Below are 17,729 nucleotides of genomic sequence, written 5' to 3'. Positions count from 1 at the left end.
TATATATATATATATATATATAATTAAGCCTTAATATACTATTAATATAGTATTTAATACCCTATTTAACTAATAAATATTTAGTATATATCAAAAAGTTCAATATATATTAAATAGCCAAATTCATATCAAATGCATATCAGATGCATATCAGACTTATATAATATATATCCAGATTAAATAATATATATTTTATTAAGTAAATATATATTTTTTAGAAAAAATATATATTAATTAAAAATATATATTAAAAATTCAATATATATTATTTTAAATATAGGTTATATATATTATATATTATAAAACTAAATATATATATTTAAAAGTAAAATATATTAATTTTAATATAGTATTAGTACTATATTTTACTTTAATATAATATTATAATAATATTTATAATTAATATGATATTAGGGCTATACTAGCATTATACTAAAAACACCCCCTCCGCCGGCACGGAGGCATCGGGGCTGCCAAGGGTGGGTGAGACTTGCTTACCACCAGACCGGTCATGTATGTCGAAGCTTATACAACACGCCCGGCTCCCTGCAAAATACTGCTGCCGGCGGCGCAACTACGCACGAAGCACCAGGATCGTTCCTCCACCTCCTAGTTTCTGGACTGTTCGCCGCGGAGAGGGGTTGAAGTCGGAGGACAGGGTATTGGTGGGAGGGTATCCAGGACTGTTGGAGGGACTCACCATTCTCAACGGATCGTGACTTTCGTTTCGTTGAATGAGAGACGGACGGGCTCGGAACCAGGCCCAATAATGCTCAAGCTACGATCCATGTGCCTACCAATGTCCATGCGAACACAGAGCGGGGAAGCCCTTGCCAAACCCTGCTAGGTTATTGTGTCAGTGGATGCTTCAAGCGTAATGGAAAATAGTCCAGTGCAACGGGCCTCCAGGTCAGCTTATGGTAGGGTAGGTGGATTCTTCATGGACGAATGGTTCCGGGCCCGGGGCACTGTCGTGCTTTCTTTTTCTCCCTCCGGATTAAGCAGAGAGCTTGGGACACAGGGTTGCGTGTACGTGCAGGCAATATTGGGAATCATTACGCTGTTGCCGGAGTTATAGTAACCCCAATCCAATCAACGTTCCCCAGGCAGATGTCACGCCAGTCATGCGGATCTGAAATCCTGGATCTATGACTGGGTTCTTCGACATCCCATTTCGGATCACAATCTCCCTGACCCTCCAATACGCCAAGGCACAGCTTCGGAGGGTAAGCTGGTAAAAGCAAGCATTCACCTGGTCATCACATGGTTCGCACAAGCTGCCTACAGGAATAGGTCCATAGAAAACGCCCTGTGTCCCTGTAGTCGGTGTCATGGCCAAGGACAGATCAAGCCAGGAATCCCTGCTTCCTGGGAATCAAGGAAGAACAAGCAGAGTTGATTCCTGATCCGAGAGTAGGGTCGGTAGGTGCATAAATAGCAGCAAGGGCCCCTCTGCTCCTTCCACTTCATCCAGCTCCCCTCACAGTTTCTACTCAGTACAGTTTTTACCCTTCTCAACTCAAGCCTGCCCCAAGATCCTCAGCCATGCGTTCCGTCTTGCCCCTCCTGGCCCTTCTCGTCCCAAGCTATGCTGTCGAGTTGGTAAGTGCAGGTTCCCACCCGCCCTCACCACCAACAATCCATCCCAATCTACCGTCCCTAGCGCGCTGCTGATATAGGATGAACTACACAGACCATCAGTAATGCCGAATTCACCGAAAGAATAACTGTCTCCCGCGAGTGCGAATGCGTGGACTTTTCAGATTCCCTGTGTGTACACACATCCCACACCCACCTGCCCAACCTTGCGAACCCTCGTCCTACACCGGAAGAGGGTTGAGCACCTATACCCAAGGTACCATAGCTGGGAGCTAACAAGCAGCTCCAGAGCGGCTCCCGCCACACGAGCAAGCGGAGCCTCTGGCAGGGAGGACCCCGACGGCCAGATCGTTTACAACCGCTACTGGTGCGATTTCTACGCGTATGTCCTCTTGCTTTCCAAGGTTCCTTTCCTTTCCTTCCCTTTCCAACCCTACCTAACCCTACGCATACCACACCCACTGGCTCTGCCTCCATCAGCGGGATATCGATAGCTACCTTACCATGCCACAGATGCATGCTAATATCCTTTTTCTATTCTCTCTTCAGCGCCGGGCCTTCTTGCGTAGGCGAAAGTGTCGGATTTATATCAGACGGGAGACTGCGCGCACCTTTCTCCGACGGCGCGTCCATGGTACGTTGCTCATGGAAGTATTGATCATTCACACTCTGCCTTATGAAGTGCCGGTGCGGGCTCTTCTATGTTGGTTCATTTGTTCTGTTCTGCCGATTTGTGCTGTGCGTTCAGTTGGAGCCTGGTGTGCGTCATGACCTTTCCAATTTGTCATTTTGATTCGCACTACAAGTTGTGAGAATCTAAAGGTCCGTCACGTCCATTGGTTGGGTAGTTCTAGTATTGTTAATTTTACTATCATCTGTTTACCTGAGGCCTGTGTATACTCTCTCTCTTCGCTCTGTAGGCACTTGAGGGTTGATCACTACCCTGGAGATATACGCTCAGTGTCTCCGGTAAAAATCCCTAGATCCATTTACTGTGCAAGTAATCTCCTCATTCCCTCGTAATATTCGTCTGCGGGAGCCACGGATGGCAAAGCAAGTCCTCCGCCGTAGGACGATCCTCAGCCCTCCAGCGCAGCATTCCAGAAATAAAATCTACAAATTGAGCTCTTCCCTCAGGGTCCTCGTCAATATCCTGAGCCATGAGAGCCAGATCTCTTTTCCCTATGAGCTCTGGGAATCTGAATTGCCCTATGGTTAAAAGCAGTTAGCGACGTATTCTTATGTCTATGACAACTGCAGCTAAGTAGCATACCTTGAGCGTCAAAATACCGAGATGTTTCCGTCCCGCGGCTGAGAAGATCGCGTGGAGGTGGGCCCAAGAGTGAGATGATTTGAGCTAGATGGGCTTCATCTGTTGACCCGGAGGGGTACGAGTGAAAGTCCGAGCCAGGTGGTATGTCAAATGGTCCTCGGCCGTAAAATAGATCCCACAGCTGACACAATCAAGGATTATTAGTGGTATCAAAGCACGCTATTAGAACAAGATCCTTACCATGACACCCAAGTTCCAAATGTCAACACTATAGCTCCACTCGCACCCGAGGCAAACTTCCGGGGCCCGATAACCATCCGGCTGGATGAGGTGACTGTTCGGTGGCCCGTCTCCGCGTACGGCAAGCCCAAAGTCAGTGATTACCGATCTACCTAGGTCATTGGACGAGAGGCCCCAGTAGTTTCGGGATAGGTATATTTCCCGATCGTCTAGTTGTTTCCGTGGAGAGGGGTTGTTCATTTCGTCTTGCGCGACCGAGTGCAAGATGGATGGGTTGCTGAGGGCTAGTAGGATGTTATCAGATTTGAGATCTGTTGTGTGTTAGCAGAGCTGTTATTGGTTCGGTGAGTTGTGCTCTACTTACCTGTGTGGATAACGTGACACTCACTGTGGAGGTACCGGAGTCCCTCGAGTATGAGCTTCGACACCTCCTTCAAGACGTCGAGGGGGATGGTGTTTCCTTCGAACCGCCTCTTCAACATCCAGAGTGGCTCGCATAGCACGTCGAAGACCATGCAGATATGCGTGCGACTGCCCCCAGGGCTAGCAAGACGAAACGAGTCTAGCAGGGTCGCGACAAAATTGCGTCCTAGATGGCGAGAATTTGCGTTGGTGATGTGTTCCGTAATGCGCAGCTCTTTCTCTGCAGATTCTCGAGAATCGTAGTTATTTGCGTTGACTTTGATGGCTACATATTTGGGCGGGAGCCATCGCCATCTAAGTATGACAGTTAGATATGGAGCTGAAGGGTTTGTTAGCCGATAAAGCATACTGGTGCAGATCCCGCGCCAACCATACGGTCGAACTTGTGCCCCAGCCGATCTTGGCAGCGATCTGGTATCGATTGTTGAGAACCTCATACAGACGGACGGGGTAGAAGTGCTGGGGCTTGTAGTGGGGCGTGTGTTCTTCCTCGATTAGATCGGCTGCCGGGAGTAGCTTTGCGGGTAGCGTGGAGGGCTTGCAGGGAACAGACTGAAGAATTCTTCTAAGGTACATCGCCAGAAGGATGAATTGTTTACCCCTGGCGTGGGTTCGTTGATGGTATTGCGGAAGCAGGGAGGTTGGTTGATTTAAGAGTCTAGGAGAGTCATGCACGGACCGACTCCCCAGCGAGTGGTCATGTGATTTCCCCAGATAGCCCTGTACCAATATCCATTCCCCATCTTTCCAACTCCCTCAACCCAGTGGCAAACAATAACCAGTCAAATCAGTTGTTAAAGGATTTCTTCGAGTAGACCACTCGCCCATCTTTGTACCAGTGTCCCGACGTGATCCGCGCCCCCTCCTTGTTGAAAATTTGCCCTGACACGCGCATGTCAGGGTCTTCGGTAGAATCATGTTCGCCGCCCCTAGCAGTAGGATAAGCATGGATGATGGAATTACTCAACATTTGTTGTTACTCACGCAACTTCAACTCTTTTCGCCCACTGACTGAGTTTTGGGTGTGTTTCGATCGAGCGCTTGATCTTGGCATCATACTCTGGAATCGCTGCGGTGTTCTTCCAGAAAATATCGAGAAATGCGCGAAAGGTGGTTGAGAAGGATCGAGACATACTGAAACGGATACTAGTAAGTCTGATGGTGCAAGAAAGATGCTGTGCTTGACAGTGGAACTCGAAAGAATAATGATGAAGGTGTGCTTGTTGATACCAGCCCCAAGAGGTCATCTGGGCTATTTATATCTTTCTCTCTGGGGGGCTGGTTGTGTTAAACAAAACACAGCGCGTATTCATTGGCAGCAATTGACCACTGGGAACGAGGCTGAAACAAACCCAGGTAGACACTCCTCTACTGGATTCTCGGTTATTGGCGTCGAGGCTCTGAGTCCTAGGTAGGGTGGCAGACACTGCGGCGACTGTCGAAGCGGAAATGATTCGACGGACAGAACCGCGGCAATAACCTTACCGTACTGCTAACAGACTAAGCGCTTGGTTTGAGCGTTCAACCAGACCGAGACAAGGTACTACCGCACGAGCTACTGCACTGCGGCACTGCGACTCAGCGGCTACAGGTTCAGGGTACCGACCACCAAAGATACCGTATAATGGGTGGAGTGGAGCTAGGGATTTTAATCTGCGCCTTCAGTTCCTCAGATAGCTGCTTAGGGATAATGATTGTCAGGCCCAGGCACCGGTCCCCTGATGTCACGTGGTATTGCACCCCCAGGTAACCTCCCACAGGGTTGACTCAATGAGAAACCTGCCATAAACCATCTACCTTCGGTATGAAACTGAGAAAAAACTTCCGCGACTCAAACGCACCTTGTTTCCAATGTCAAGACTCATCTGTACTCTCCTTGCATGTCGTCTACGCAAAAACACGACGTACCCAAGCTGTTTCCAGCACACACTGATTGTGGCAACAAGGTTTCTTCTTCATCCAGGTCCCGCAACCAGCACGAGATCAAGCAGCTCTCTGCTCTCCACCAAACACATTGGCTCGTCAGGCCGCATATATTCCATCGAACATGTCCTGCAGGAGGAAGCTTCACCCCCGCGTCAAGTCTATCGTGCCTCGTGAGTAGACACCGGATGCTATTTACATTCATGCTTACCTTAGTTGCTTCAGGGCGGACGGTCAGAGCTATATACTGAAGTACATCCATCCCGTAAACTTCAAGGATCTTCAAGAGCTTAACAACCGGCTCCGTGGCAATGGAAGCCATGTCCGCCTTGCCCTGGACACGATCCCCGAGAAGTCGATGTTCGTGTTCGAGCATTTCACGGGCCATTTATTAAATCTCGCACAGAAGGACTTGCCGCTTCTGGTGACCAAGAGGATCCTCAAGGACGCGCTTACCGGCCTGGCTGAGCTCCATGATCGGGATATCGTTCACACAGGTGCCGATCTCTGAAAATACAGGGTAGACGAGTACTGACACCTGCAGATATCAAAGCCGACAATGTCCTGATAAATTGGGAGGACCGCAATAATAAAATCGCCGTTAGCAAAGTGCAACTCGGCGATCTGGAAGACGCAGCGCACATACCCCCGGGGTGCGACATGGTCGGGAAACAAGCCGGCAACTGGATGTGGCGGAGCCCCGAAGCGCACGCCAGAGGTCCTATCAACAAACCTTCTGATATTTTCTCGTTTGCTATTGTTGTACGTCTCACCCTGCTCGAATAGTTCCTATTTCCTCTTATCAAGCGCTGCTAACTACTAGTCGACAGTGTATCAGCGCCGTCCACAAGCGCCTGATCTTCGCCGTGCAAGAAGACGAGTTAGAAGAGGGCGTCGATCGCCTCGCTGTCGTTCTTGAGCGGCAGACCTCCTACTTCGCAGACGAAGAGGGGCTGAACGGGTTCTTGAAGCACCTTGGTGATCAGAACCCCTGGGTTCGGGTCTTCGAAGTGACCCGTGATGGCTTCAACCAGGAGACCCCGCGTGAGCCATTCGCGTTCTGGAATGGCGTTGATGAGGACTTCAAAGATCTTATCTGCGCCATGACGCGGTTTGATCCAGCGAAACGGATTACAGCGCGGCAGGCACTAGGGCATACATGGTTCGAGGGCGTTTAGCTGGATTCTCATCGGACAGGAGTGTCCTATCTGGTGGTATATTTCCATATCTGGCGTTCTGGAGCATATACGGGCATTTTGTCAATTTCTGCATGTTCTTGTCCTCCTGAGTGCCGATGAACCAACGACGAATCTGTCATCCAATATGGTTTCCATCCTTATCCACGTATTGGAGGCTGCAGCTCGCCTGGCCGAAATGACTTTTGCAGTACAGACTCCCATGATGCGAAAAGCGAGTCTGCGACCATGGGTCTTAGTAGAAAGCGCCTTTTGTGAGAACATAAACTCCAAGCCTTGTCATGCCCTTTTCCTGCTATGGCATCACCATATTTACGGCTGATGAAAGAAGTTCCTCCGCAGTAGTTGCCAGGGCCATCATATAACACTTGGACAGCTCGCAAGCTTAGGTATACTAGTCGAGAAATCTTACGCCGCACGATCCCCATCCCATCCCCCCAGGCTTCCTACGCTTACCGGTCCTACTCACTAACGACCCCGACAACCCTAGCGCGAACACTCAACCCCCCTTCCTCAGGCCACGGCGTCCCAAAGTCCCTCGCGAATTCAAGCCGGTCCTTCGGCGATTCATACAACTCGAGATCAAATCGGCGGACAAGCAGCGCAATCACGAGGAAGAGCTCCGCATACGCGAGACTAGCCATCAATCAGCATACTCAAGTTAGCCTAGGGTAAGGGGGAAGCGGCATACTTCAGTCCAACACAGATTCTGCTCCCCTTGCCGAAATTGACCAGGTATCGATCCAAACGTATGTCTTGCGCCGCCGCGCGGATCCACCGCTCGGGATCGAATGCCTCGGGGTTGGGGAAAATCTCCGGATGCATCAGGATGGGTTGGTGGATGGAGCTGATCGGGGTCTAGACAGGCATGGTCAGATCCGATTTGCGGCCGCGCTTTATACAGCGAAGCCTAGCTTCAGAATGCTGGGGGCTTACCCCTGGTGGGATGGTGACGCCCTTGTACGTCAGTGTTTCTGTGGGAGCGACACGGGCGGACCGGTTTCCTATCCCTGTTGACAAGCGAAGCGACTCATTGACGACACCGGACTAAAACCGTCAGAAACAGGAACTTCTTGCTGAATAGTGACAGCGGGATTCATGGATAAGAGAGCCACCCACCAGATACGGCAACTTCTCCAACTCATTCCACCGCGGTCGAGACTCAGGCGTCGGCATCACACTCTTCAACTCCTCCCTCAGCTTCCGCCGAATCTCCTCATCCGCATATATATGCCACGCCCCGACACTCAACGTCCTCGCCGTCGTCTCGGTCCCTCCAATGATCAGCGCAAAGCCCTCGTTCATCAGTCTCTCCGGCGACCTCATATGCCCCGGCACACTCGGCGCCGCCAGCGCATTAATCAAGTTGTCACTCTTTTCCGCTGTGGACGAGTGCGCGTCGTTCAAAGCCCGAATACCCCGTTCGTAAAGATCTCTCTTCTGATCAGCCAGCGCGAACGCCGACGGACTCAACTTCTCCAACCAAGGCAGCGGGACCGCGTCCATGATCTTATTCAGGACCGGGAAGAAGTAGAGCAGATGCGACATGCGCATGAGGCCGTTGATGCCGTCGCGCACTTGCCCGTTGAATCCGTCCTTATCCAAACTCCCCGGATTAAACCCGTACACGTACTCGTAGATAATATCAGAGGTCAGCGCCGCAAAGCCAGCGTCCAGGCTAATGACTGTATCCGAGCGATGCGCTTCGTCGATGTAGTACAGCAACTTGTCAATGGATCTATAGATCAGCGCCTCGTTCTTCTCGATGACGCGCTTCGCGAAAAAGCGCTCGACGGGTGCGCGACGCTGTCGGTGCGTCTCTGAGTCAACCGTGCTGAACCCTGAGCCTGCCAGTCCGAATTTGGCCATCAACACCGCATCCTTCTCGCGTTTGCGCGCGGACGATGCGTAGATCTCTTCGTAGTACTCTGGGTCTTGGATGTGGACTTCGCGTGGGTTGATGCGGACGATCGGCCCTGCTCGCTTGTTTAATGCTGTTCGCAGTGCAATATGGTAGATGGCATACCGTAGACCTTGTGCATCCGCTCGACCTCCCAGATAAATAACCCGCCTTTGACGACATTGAAGTAGAACTCATAGCCGTGGGTTATCGCTGCGAGCTTAGGTCCTGGAATATGGCTGAGCGCGTGGAAGTAGAGTCGGTAAACGCTCAACGCCGCGACGTACACGGCGAGCGCAATTGCAAGCAAAGCGACGACCGCCATTCTGGCAGTCTGTCGTTTACCAAAAGCGTCGGAATTTGGGATCCCCGTGCTTTGGGGGGCCAGCGCATATTCATATACGCGAAGTTGTCACATGGAGGAGCCTAGTCGACTAGCACACGGGCACAGCCCCTCTTTCAGCGTTAGGGGCATTCTTCAGAGCGGCCTGGCCAGATCTAGATAAGGGACTTGTTGGAGCTTCTCTTGTCTTGGAACCGCAAGGACCGCAAAGGATGAGGACCCTGGTATAAACAAGTGGGGCGGTTGGAAGTGAGCATGTCATGGCCAAACAGACACGCCATCAGGGTAGCAGTCTCCGCACTAGATTGGACTTAGTCTAACTGCCAAGCAGCCTTGGTGCTGAAGCAGCCAATGGTGGATGAGAATCCCAAATTAATTTCGTGTCTGGTTACGGAGTATGCCGCGAGTGACATCGACGGGTTAGTGGCTGCTCCAATCGCGTTGCCAACATCTTTGAGGAAGAATGGCAGACCGGGCCCATCACGAAATCTTAACCATGCGGCTCTGCAAGGATAGCCGTGAATATCTGACGCAAGGTCTGCCCTGCCCGTACGGTAGTAGTCTTCTCCCACAGCGGAGCCTTGAGCCGCGGCGACACGCAGATAACGCCGCATATGCACGCGAATATCGGGATGTTGCCTTGCCGCGCCTTGCACGTCCCTTTTCTCCACCGGTAGCTTGCATCTCCCTGAACCAGAGCTAAACACCCGCCATTCGCATCACAAGCTCAATCCTTCACCCGCAACGGCATGATAGGTGTTCTAGGGACATATCGTCTCCTCCCCGAAGCGCAGTACCCCGACGGCGCTGAAGACGTCGCAGCTGCCCTTGCACCTGCCCGGATCGGCGAGAATATCCACTGCTACGGCGGTAATCCCGATGCAATCTTTGCACTGGGACAAAGCACTGGGGGAGCACATCTGGCCTGACGCTCTTTCTCGGGCTTCTTGCCGCCAATCCAACCCCGCGGTGTTCTTCTCCTCAGGGCGGCGATGGCGTACGAATTGACTAAGGAAGACAGAAGGAAGAGTATGGAGATGTAGCAACACCGGCTAACCACAGTAGTATCCAAGCAAGGTCAGCGTTGAGGTTGTTTTAGAATGCATCTGTGGATGTTGTGGAAAGGTTGAAGTCGGAGCTATACCATTCTGCGGACTATACCAGTGAGGTTCGCCTGTTCACTCTTCCCTGCTAGGTTGGGTGTCCTGTGATGGTGAATTGGACGAGATGGAATCCGGGCGGATCGTTGGATGGTAACGGTAGTTCCGATTGAGAGCCGTATAAAGACATTGTGTAGTTGGACTGGACTAGCAGCTTAAACTCCGATAGGTGACAATCAACCTTTGGACTGAGGTCGCTCCTTCTCCTAATGACGCGTTCTGCCTGCCGTTAAATGAAAGACAAGTTAATGTAGGAATTAGTCTATTGCCGCGGTACCCAGTAAAGATTAGTAGGGGTGGCCTCCTCTTTGGATGATGAAGACGAAGCCGTATGTCATACAGCATATGATGAACGTGACGCGCGACTAGAGGGTTAGTGTCACTAGAAGATAAGGGGATTAGCGGTGCTCCTTAGTCGGCAACATACTTCAGCTCACTCGTCGACCCCAGGTCTTGATGCGTCATTCAAGGGAAAATGTGCCTGAAGCCCTGCTCTGCCAGCTGAAGATCATTGGGCGACGGCCAGTTTGGCACAAAGTCGAGTGGCGGTTCCACAACGGTGGTTCATTCTTGAGGAGAGCAGATCCCGAGGTCGTGGCTCACGCAGAGACCGGGCCATGCCGCCATGGTCGCCGGGCTGGCAAGACCTTGTGAAAGTAACTCCGGAAGACGCAAATGCGAGTATCGCGGGTTGCCAGAACATGAGACTGCTGATGTGGTGTCTTGCCTTGATCGTCGATCGCCTGCCTCTGTTACACCGGACTCGATTCTTTGATTCTAGAAGAGGGGTAGGTGTCACAAAGATATGGCGAGCACATGCTGTTCCTCGTTGCCATGCTCTGTTCTCATGTATCGCCATTGGCAGTTCTCCCTCCTCGTGAAACGCGAGGCTGGATGGGTTGTCGCACCTCGAGGCCTGATTGGTGAAGCGCTGAAGGTTTGTGCTGACAGTGTGGCTGCGAACAAAGTTCATATGGCAGGGATTGGACGGAACCGATAGATAGCAATGCGACCGTGTCCGAAAAAGCGTCGTATCCGTGTCCGATATCGAGAGACAGGGCCGTTCGTGGTGTTTCAGGCAGGTGGGGAGGCGATCTCGGCTTAGAGCGATGGCAGGATTGCAGACCCTGTCTTGAGGAACTTGTAACTATCAAGACAAATGTCAGCGGCTGTTGACTATTCAGCGAGCGATTCTCTGAGCCACGGCTTGCTCAAGCCATGCTCGGATCACCCGTGAATATGAAGACAAAGAAACAGAAGAGAGAGACTGGGGGTGGCGCGTGCAAAAGCAATGAGGACGACTTGACGGGCATTCCGAGGCGATTTGGATTATCACTGGCTTGCTAACAGTAACGACCTGCAGAGCCAGCCAATGGCGACTGGAGGGAGCGAGACGGGGCAGGAGCGGTGGTTGGAGGAATCCATCACTGCCGCCGAGGGTCCTGCGGGGAATCTCCCTCCACTGCAGCCTCAGCAAAGGGTCCTCTTCATTTGAAATCCATCCGTCGAGGTTCCAAACATCGGCATCCATGGTTGCGCAACGATGAGCCCATCCAGCACGGGGACCTCTCAGTCTCCCCTGACCCCAGCGCAGACCGGGCGCCTGCAGCAGCTGTGGACGCTGCTGCTGCACCTGGCCGAGGCCTCGTCGCTGGGCGCTCTCGAGCAGATTGTCCGCGCCAACAGCTTCGACCCGACCGCCTCATCATCCATCTCATCACCCTCGCCTGGCCTGAATCGTCGCAACTCGCTTTTCGGACGATCCGCCAACTCCGCTCGCTCACGAGAGAAGAGAGCGTCTGCCTCAGCCGAGTCGATCTACCATACGCGCCTCCTCCAGTCCTTCCGCGATGTCGGCCTCACCGCTGCCCAGCTCCGCAGTGTCCGCCACTTCCTCGCCCGCATGACCCCGGAAGACGTCCGGTTTGGAATCTTGACCGCGGCGAAACACGAGAACCCGGATACTTACGTCCTTCGCTTTCTTCGTGTCTCGAAATGGGACGTGAACCAGGCGCTGGTCCATTTGCTCGGTGCGATCGTCTGGCGGCTGAAGGAGATGCAGGTGGATAATGTGCTATTGCCGAGGGGAGAGCTCTTCGCTGCGGAGCAGGAGAAGGATGGTTCGGACCCGTATAAAGCAGAGGACGCAAGGGGGTTCTTGAGGCAGTTCCGTGTGGGCAAGGCTTTTGTGCATGGCGTCGACCGCATGAACAGACCGGTCGCGACGATTCGAATACGACTCCATAGACCGGGCGCGCAGAGTGAGGCAGCGCTCCACCAGTTTATCACGCACTTGGTCGAGTGCACTCGGTTGGTTATGTCGCCTGGTGCCGAGAGTGCGGTATGTTTTCCATTGCGATCTACCGTTCCAACTAACGATCCCAGACTGTTATCTTTGACCTGACCAGGTTCTCGCTCGGAAACATGGTTCGTTTCCCTTTCGATAACAGTCTTCAAACTAACGTCACCAGGATTACGGCGCCGTCAAGTTCATCATCCGTTGCTTCGAGATCTACTACCCCGACAGCGTCGGCCTGATACTGATGCACAACGCCCCGAGAGTATTCAGCGGTCCGTCCTCTCATTATCTCCCATAGATATAGACTAACGGGGACAGGCGTCTGGAAGATAATCAAGCCATGGATGGCCCCAAGGATGGTCGAACGAATCCACTTCACTCGCTCCGTCAACGACCTCGATAAATTCATCGATCGCGACCAAATACTCGCCGAGCTCGGTGGCGACGAGGACTGGGAATACGAGTACATCGAGCCGCAAGCCGAGGAGAACCTTCCCATGACCGACTTTATCACTCGAGACGCACTTCTTGCCGAGCGACAGTCGCTTGGGGAAGAATTCCTCTCGGCTACATCGCGCTGGGTCTCGGCGGCTCACACTGGGGAGCTGAAAGAGATAAATGAGGCGGCCGGCCATCGTGAGGAAATCACCGAACAGCTCCGAGTCAACTACTGGAGGCTGGACCCCTACGTTCGAGCCCGCAATAACCTCGACCGGACCGGGGTTATTCAAGACGGCGGCTTGATTGAGATGTACCCCATGTCCCAGCCCCAGACCCCGCTGGGAGTCATCCAGACCGCAAAGGTGCTCCAGGTCGAGCATGTTCGTGGACGAGTCAAGGTTGTCAATGTCTAATGAGTTATGAATCATTATTTTCATCTGTGTCTTATTACCCTGCTTTTTGTGTATTTTAGCGTCGATGATATCCCAGACAGTGAATTCACTCATGCGTTTATACGAGAGTAAAGAAGAAAGACATTGCAAGACTCCAAGCGCTATACTTCAAGAGGATTCTACTGTGACTCGGCAGTTTACAGACCTAACGAGCCTGGCTGCACTAATTCAGATGATCCAGACCAGATACACCGGGATCTCGAGGCGTGATAACGCAGATCTTAGCGAGAGAGCATCCATTCCAGGAAGAACAAAAAAGACAAACCCAATCCCATTACATGGAACCCACAGCCCAAAACTCAACCGAAACTTTTGATAGAGAGCCAAACCCAACACAGAACTTTTATGGACGATGCACCGTCCGACACCATCAAACCAACCCCACTAACCGAAGCTAAAGAGCAAGAGCAAGAGCAAGAGCAAGAGCAAACCCGCAACTCCGAACCGAACCATCGAAAATCTAACAAAACCACCCAGCACCTTCAACCCATCCCCAGCGAAATCACTCCTCCTCTAGCTATGATAGCAAATCTTAATCACCTTGCCCGTGAAACACACCTCCAGCGTACCAGCGGGGCTCATGACAGCGTCACCGGGTGCGGGGGCAGGAGCAGGAGCAGGTTCAGGAGCCGGAGCAGGGGCCGCAACATCCTGCCGCTTCGCGAGGCTGGTCCCGAACTCCGACGCGAAGGCCTGGTGGAGGGCGTTGGCTGTGTCGACGGGGACGGTAACGGGTCGGCCGTTGAATGTGATGACGGTGTTGATATTACTATCGGGGGCGGCGACGGGGGCAGCGGTGGAGGTGCTGGCGAGGGAGAGTGCGAGGGCCGCGAGGGCCATGGTCATTGAGAGATGCATTATGATGAGAAGGGATTGTTTGAGCACAGGTCTTGATGATGGGTGAGTTGTTCAGACTAGGATTGCAAGCGTATTCTTGGATGAAGGACAGTCAAGAAGAGAAGAGGAAACGAAATAGACCCTGGACGGGAGCAGAGGCATTCTTATACGCAGGCGAGAGGAATCAGGCTAACACTTTTCCGAGTGATGAGCGGACCATTGCGCGGCCTTGAAGATTCTGCGCGGTATGCAAGTCCGCGATGGTCTAGAACCGAGATGTTCTCGTGGATGATGGATCGGAAGTTCCCTCCAGATGAGTTCGTGATAGGGCTGCGTCTTTTCACAGGGACTCTGTTCCGTCCCTTTCTACCACGCCCAATCGATGCACCCCGTGCAGGAAGATATAACGTGAACAGCCGCTTCTTCGCTCGGAGCCTCCGGCTGCGACCATCAATCGGATACCCTACCAATGGGAACTCTTTGCGGGTGCAGGTGCGGCGTGGGAGGACCGGACATAATGCCCGGGACGACAGAAAGAAATCGCCTTGAATGAGGCTACGGAAAGCGTCGGGCGAAGTCCTTGCGGCCGGAGATGGGGTTTCCGACATAGGGATAACGGCATACCGTGGAAGATCCCATTGAGTATACGCGTTTACGACTCGAGAGGCCTTGGATATATCTCGTGCAGAACGCCGAGAATCTACCCCAGTCACACTCATACAATTATGTTTGTTAAGGTGACGGCTGGAGGGCAGCGAGGGGGTTAAGGGCATACGGGCCTCTATACTAATCGTTTGCAGCTGGTAGGCTGCAGCTAGCACTTCACAAGGATGCTAGATAGTGAGTACAGTCGAATACGGAAGAAAGGTGTGCATAATCAAGCCGGTTTTGTGATTTTGGATAGCAATGAAGCATAAGAATACATGATTGAGGGAGATAACCACAAGATGGGAAGAACATAAACCAAGAGATCCCAAGCCATGTAAATCATAGTGTTCAGCTTATAACATCAAATTCAATCAATGCAGAAGTCCTTCCAGAACGCCGTTCCGAGGGACTTATCAATAGGCCGTAAATATCACCAAGAACATCGTCGAGTCGTCACATCATCAAGTCATGGTGTTCTAGACCGTAGCAGAGCCAGGAGCAGCAGGCTGCACAGTAATAGCACCAAGAGACTCAGCGACAGCTTTCTGGAGTGCACCGGCCGCCTCGATCGGATTGACGTTCAACTCCGCCTCAGCGGGTTTCTGAGCAATATCAATGCGCTTGACGAGCGTCGCAACCGGGGACGCAGGGCCAGGCGCAAGCTCAGGAGCAGTCGCAGTCGCAGCCGCAGCCGTCGGCTCAGGCGCGCCATGCACAGAGAAAACCCTCGCCTGATCGGGTCCCACAACCCCCGCGCCCATCGCATGCTTACCGCCATCGAGCGAGAGATCCTTATCCCGCAGACCAGGATGACACTCGCACGTCTTCCAGCGGAACCCAGCGTCACGGGGACAAGCCACCTCCTCAAACTCCACGACAACATTATCCCCAAACACGCCGGCGCCACCCATGATATCGAAGTGGTACCCGTAGCCATGCGGATTCAGCGTCCCGGGGCTCGGACACCACTCCTCGTTGCCCCTGAACGGGCAGAGGTTCGTGACCATGACGACGATCGATTTGCCCTCTTCGCCGCCCTCGCCGCAGGTTTCGCAGGTGGAGACGCCTGTGCTGGTGAGGCGGAAGCAGTTTCCGCAGCCGCTGCCGCACCAGTGGGTTGTGTCGGACGCGCCGCTGTCGAAGATCGCTTGGCTTGCTGCGGCCGTGTAGATGTGTTTGGAGATTCCGTACGACCAGTCCCAGGTGCCGAGGTCGTTGCCGCACCCGCAGGCGCCTTGAAGGCCGTCGCTGTAGTGCTGGGCTACATTAGTGGGGAGGGGATGGTAGGATTGGGAGACTTACGGTTGTGGTTGCGAGGCCGGCGAGGGTGTGGGTTGCTAGGGTCATGGTTGAGGCGATGAAGATGGGGAGGGAGAAGTGAGGCATCTTCGCGGGGAATTTGCGCGCAGCGAACAGAGAAGAGCCGATGAGTGTAGATGAAGTGGAGCAGCAGAGAGCAGAATGCAGAGAGCTGTGAAAGAGAGAAGGAAAAGTCTCAGCACCGATCGGTGTGCATTCATTTATCAGGACTCCCTGCGTTGACTCATCTCATCAATTGAGGCCGAACCAGGCATTGCTTGAAGTATAAGATGGTCGGACTCGACTTCCGACCAGAGCCCAAACACTATCTAGTGCTAGCAATTCCCAACTCAACGGCCACCCTCAAGTCGGGCATACCTAGAGCGACTTTGGCGTTCAGCAGATAAATAGAGAAACGAAGGCCCAGCTGTTGGCGGCATACCGCGGTTACCAGTGTCAATGGGGTCATCGAAGGTGGAGTTGCCTGTACGATTCAGGCTTAGCAACGCCTCAGGGTGATAAGGCATAAGCTTTCATGCCCTAACTGCTGTGCCACATCACGCCTTCCCCACGGGGCACGCTCCAGCTACCGCAATGTCGCTGTGGCTGATATCTCAGTAACGACGCTTCCGGCTCGCGAGTGACTGGGAAGTAGCCGAGTCATTGTTGAGTCAGGCGGTTCCAAGGGTCAGTGTCGTTCTCTTGTGTGTTTGCCATGGTTTCGATGCGGTACTTGTTTCCGATTCTCCCATGCGTGGCAACTAGCATTTCCGATGGTCATTGATGGGGATGCGCTGCTGTTCGAGGATACGTCAAATTCAGTAGAACTGTTCGCCGTCGCCAGCTATAAATCAAAGTGTCAGTTCTAGAACCTTTCTCCTGGCTGGATAGCTATGCCTTCTTCAAAGGTATGGCAACAATTCCAGACTCACTTTGAGACACTGCGATACAGTGTAGCCGGAGTCCCAACGCTCTGACCTTGATTCACTGCGCCGGAAGATATAACGATCGGATAGCGAGAGCGAAGAGGAAGTTGTAGCCGTCAAACAGGCAATTCCTAGCGATCCATGAGACATCAGCTGTCATTGCACTGACGACCTCGTATAGCCAGAGTATAAACGTCTGACAGCACATGCACAGACCAAAGGATCGCTCATGTCATAGCAGCATTCGCCACCTCCAGATTCCAATGCAAAGCGTGGGACGAACCTATGGGGCCTGCTTCATAACAAGTTCGGTATGATCGATGTAGCACAGCATACGGTGCACGACAAACTCGTCCACGGGTATTGAGAACTCTTGACTGACGGGATGCTCACCGTTCTGCAAGCAGCAAGGCCAGGCCCGTGCGAGCGTCCCGCGTCCAAGCAAGGCAGGAGTCTGAAGATGAGTGGATGCCGCGTCTTCTGGCGTCTTGTCGCGATTTTCAATGGTTGATATATGCCGCGGTGGAGTAACACAATGGCGTTGCTGTTGTGGGGATCGTCAGGCCTGGCAGCTGTCAGAAGCTGCCATTGGAGTGTCAAGGTGAATGTGCAGATTTCTGCAGAAGTCCAGCCGTCTGGCCCCGTCGTCGTCAACACAGCACTAGGGGAAGAAGAGCGATGAAAGTGGCTCCTCCGTCCCCAGTATTTGGAATTGGAGAAGTTCGTCGCTTTCAATCGTCCTCCGCTGTCCCGACGACCTGGTTCTCGGT

At 52.7% G+C, this 17,729-nt stretch overlaps 7 protein-coding genes across 7 annotated transcripts; 2 read left to right on the top strand and 5 right to left on the bottom strand.

Annotated features, from left to right (window-relative positions):
• Positions 1-2,608: 2,608 nt before the first annotated feature.
• On the bottom strand, positions 2,609-4,111 carry DSM5745_03912 (putative protein kinase; the record flags this gene model as incomplete). The annotated part of the gene is made up of 5 exons (XM_026745928.1): positions 2,609-2,808; positions 2,873-3,053; positions 3,113-3,423; positions 3,477-3,829; positions 3,885-4,111. The coding sequence occupies 5 exons, from the start codon at positions 4,109-4,111 to the stop codon at positions 2,609-2,611; spliced, it is 1,272 nt and encodes a 423-aa protein (XP_026604924.1).
• Positions 4,112-4,322: 211 nt separating this feature from the next.
• Positions 4,323-4,668, bottom strand: DSM5745_03911 (uncharacterized protein; the record flags this gene model as incomplete). The annotated part of the gene is made up of 2 exons (XM_026745927.1): positions 4,323-4,464; positions 4,520-4,668. The coding sequence occupies 2 exons, from the start codon at positions 4,666-4,668 to the stop codon at positions 4,323-4,325; spliced, it is 291 nt and encodes a 96-aa protein (XP_026604923.1).
• Positions 4,669-5,386: 718 nt separating this feature from the next.
• On the top strand, positions 5,387-6,636 carry DSM5745_03910 (uncharacterized protein; the record flags this gene model as incomplete). The annotated part of the gene is made up of 4 exons (XM_026745926.1): positions 5,387-5,631; positions 5,684-5,955; positions 6,003-6,220; positions 6,289-6,636. The coding sequence occupies 4 exons, from the start codon at positions 5,387-5,389 to the stop codon at positions 6,634-6,636; spliced, it is 1,083 nt and encodes a 360-aa protein (XP_026604922.1).
• Positions 6,637-7,115: 479 nt separating this feature from the next.
• On the bottom strand, positions 7,116-8,879 carry DSM5745_03909 (cytochrome P450; the record flags this gene model as incomplete). The annotated part of the gene is made up of 5 exons (XM_026745925.1): positions 7,116-7,290; positions 7,346-7,512; positions 7,591-7,701; positions 7,774-8,630; positions 8,681-8,879. 5 exons carry the CDS (start codon positions 8,877-8,879, stop codon positions 7,116-7,118), a joined length of 1,509 nt encoding a protein of 502 aa, XP_026604921.1.
• Positions 8,880-11,600: 2,721 nt separating this feature from the next.
• Positions 11,601-13,210, top strand: DSM5745_03908 (CRAL-TRIO domain-containing protein; the record flags this gene model as incomplete). The annotated part of the gene is made up of 3 exons (XM_026745924.1): positions 11,601-12,398; positions 12,529-12,628; positions 12,675-13,210. The coding sequence occupies 3 exons, from the start codon at positions 11,601-11,603 to the stop codon at positions 13,208-13,210; spliced, it is 1,434 nt and encodes a 477-aa protein (XP_026604920.1).
• A 541-nt stretch (positions 13,211-13,751) lies between these two features.
• DSM5745_03907 (uncharacterized protein) lies at positions 13,752-14,089 on the bottom strand (the record flags this gene model as incomplete). The annotated part of the gene is made up of 2 exons (XM_026745923.1): positions 13,752-13,762; positions 13,819-14,089. The coding sequence occupies 2 exons, from the start codon at positions 14,087-14,089 to the stop codon at positions 13,752-13,754; spliced, it is 282 nt and encodes a 93-aa protein (XP_026604919.1).
• A 1,121-nt stretch (positions 14,090-15,210) lies between these two features.
• On the bottom strand, positions 15,211-16,120 carry DSM5745_03906 (putative endoglucanase; the record flags this gene model as incomplete). Its single annotated transcript, XM_026745922.1, has 2 exons — positions 15,211-15,990; positions 16,037-16,120. 2 exons carry the CDS (start codon positions 16,118-16,120, stop codon positions 15,211-15,213), a joined length of 864 nt encoding a protein of 287 aa, XP_026604918.1.
• Positions 16,121-17,729: the final 1,609 nt, after the last annotated feature.

This window comes from Aspergillus mulundensis (genome assembly GCF_003369625.1).
Source record: "Aspergillus mulundensis strain DSM 5745 chromosome Unknown scaffold_3, whole genome shotgun sequence".
NCBI lineage: Eukaryota > Fungi > Ascomycota > Eurotiomycetes > Eurotiales > Aspergillaceae > Aspergillus > Aspergillus mulundensis.
This window is presented reverse-complemented; position numbering and strand designations above follow the sequence as displayed.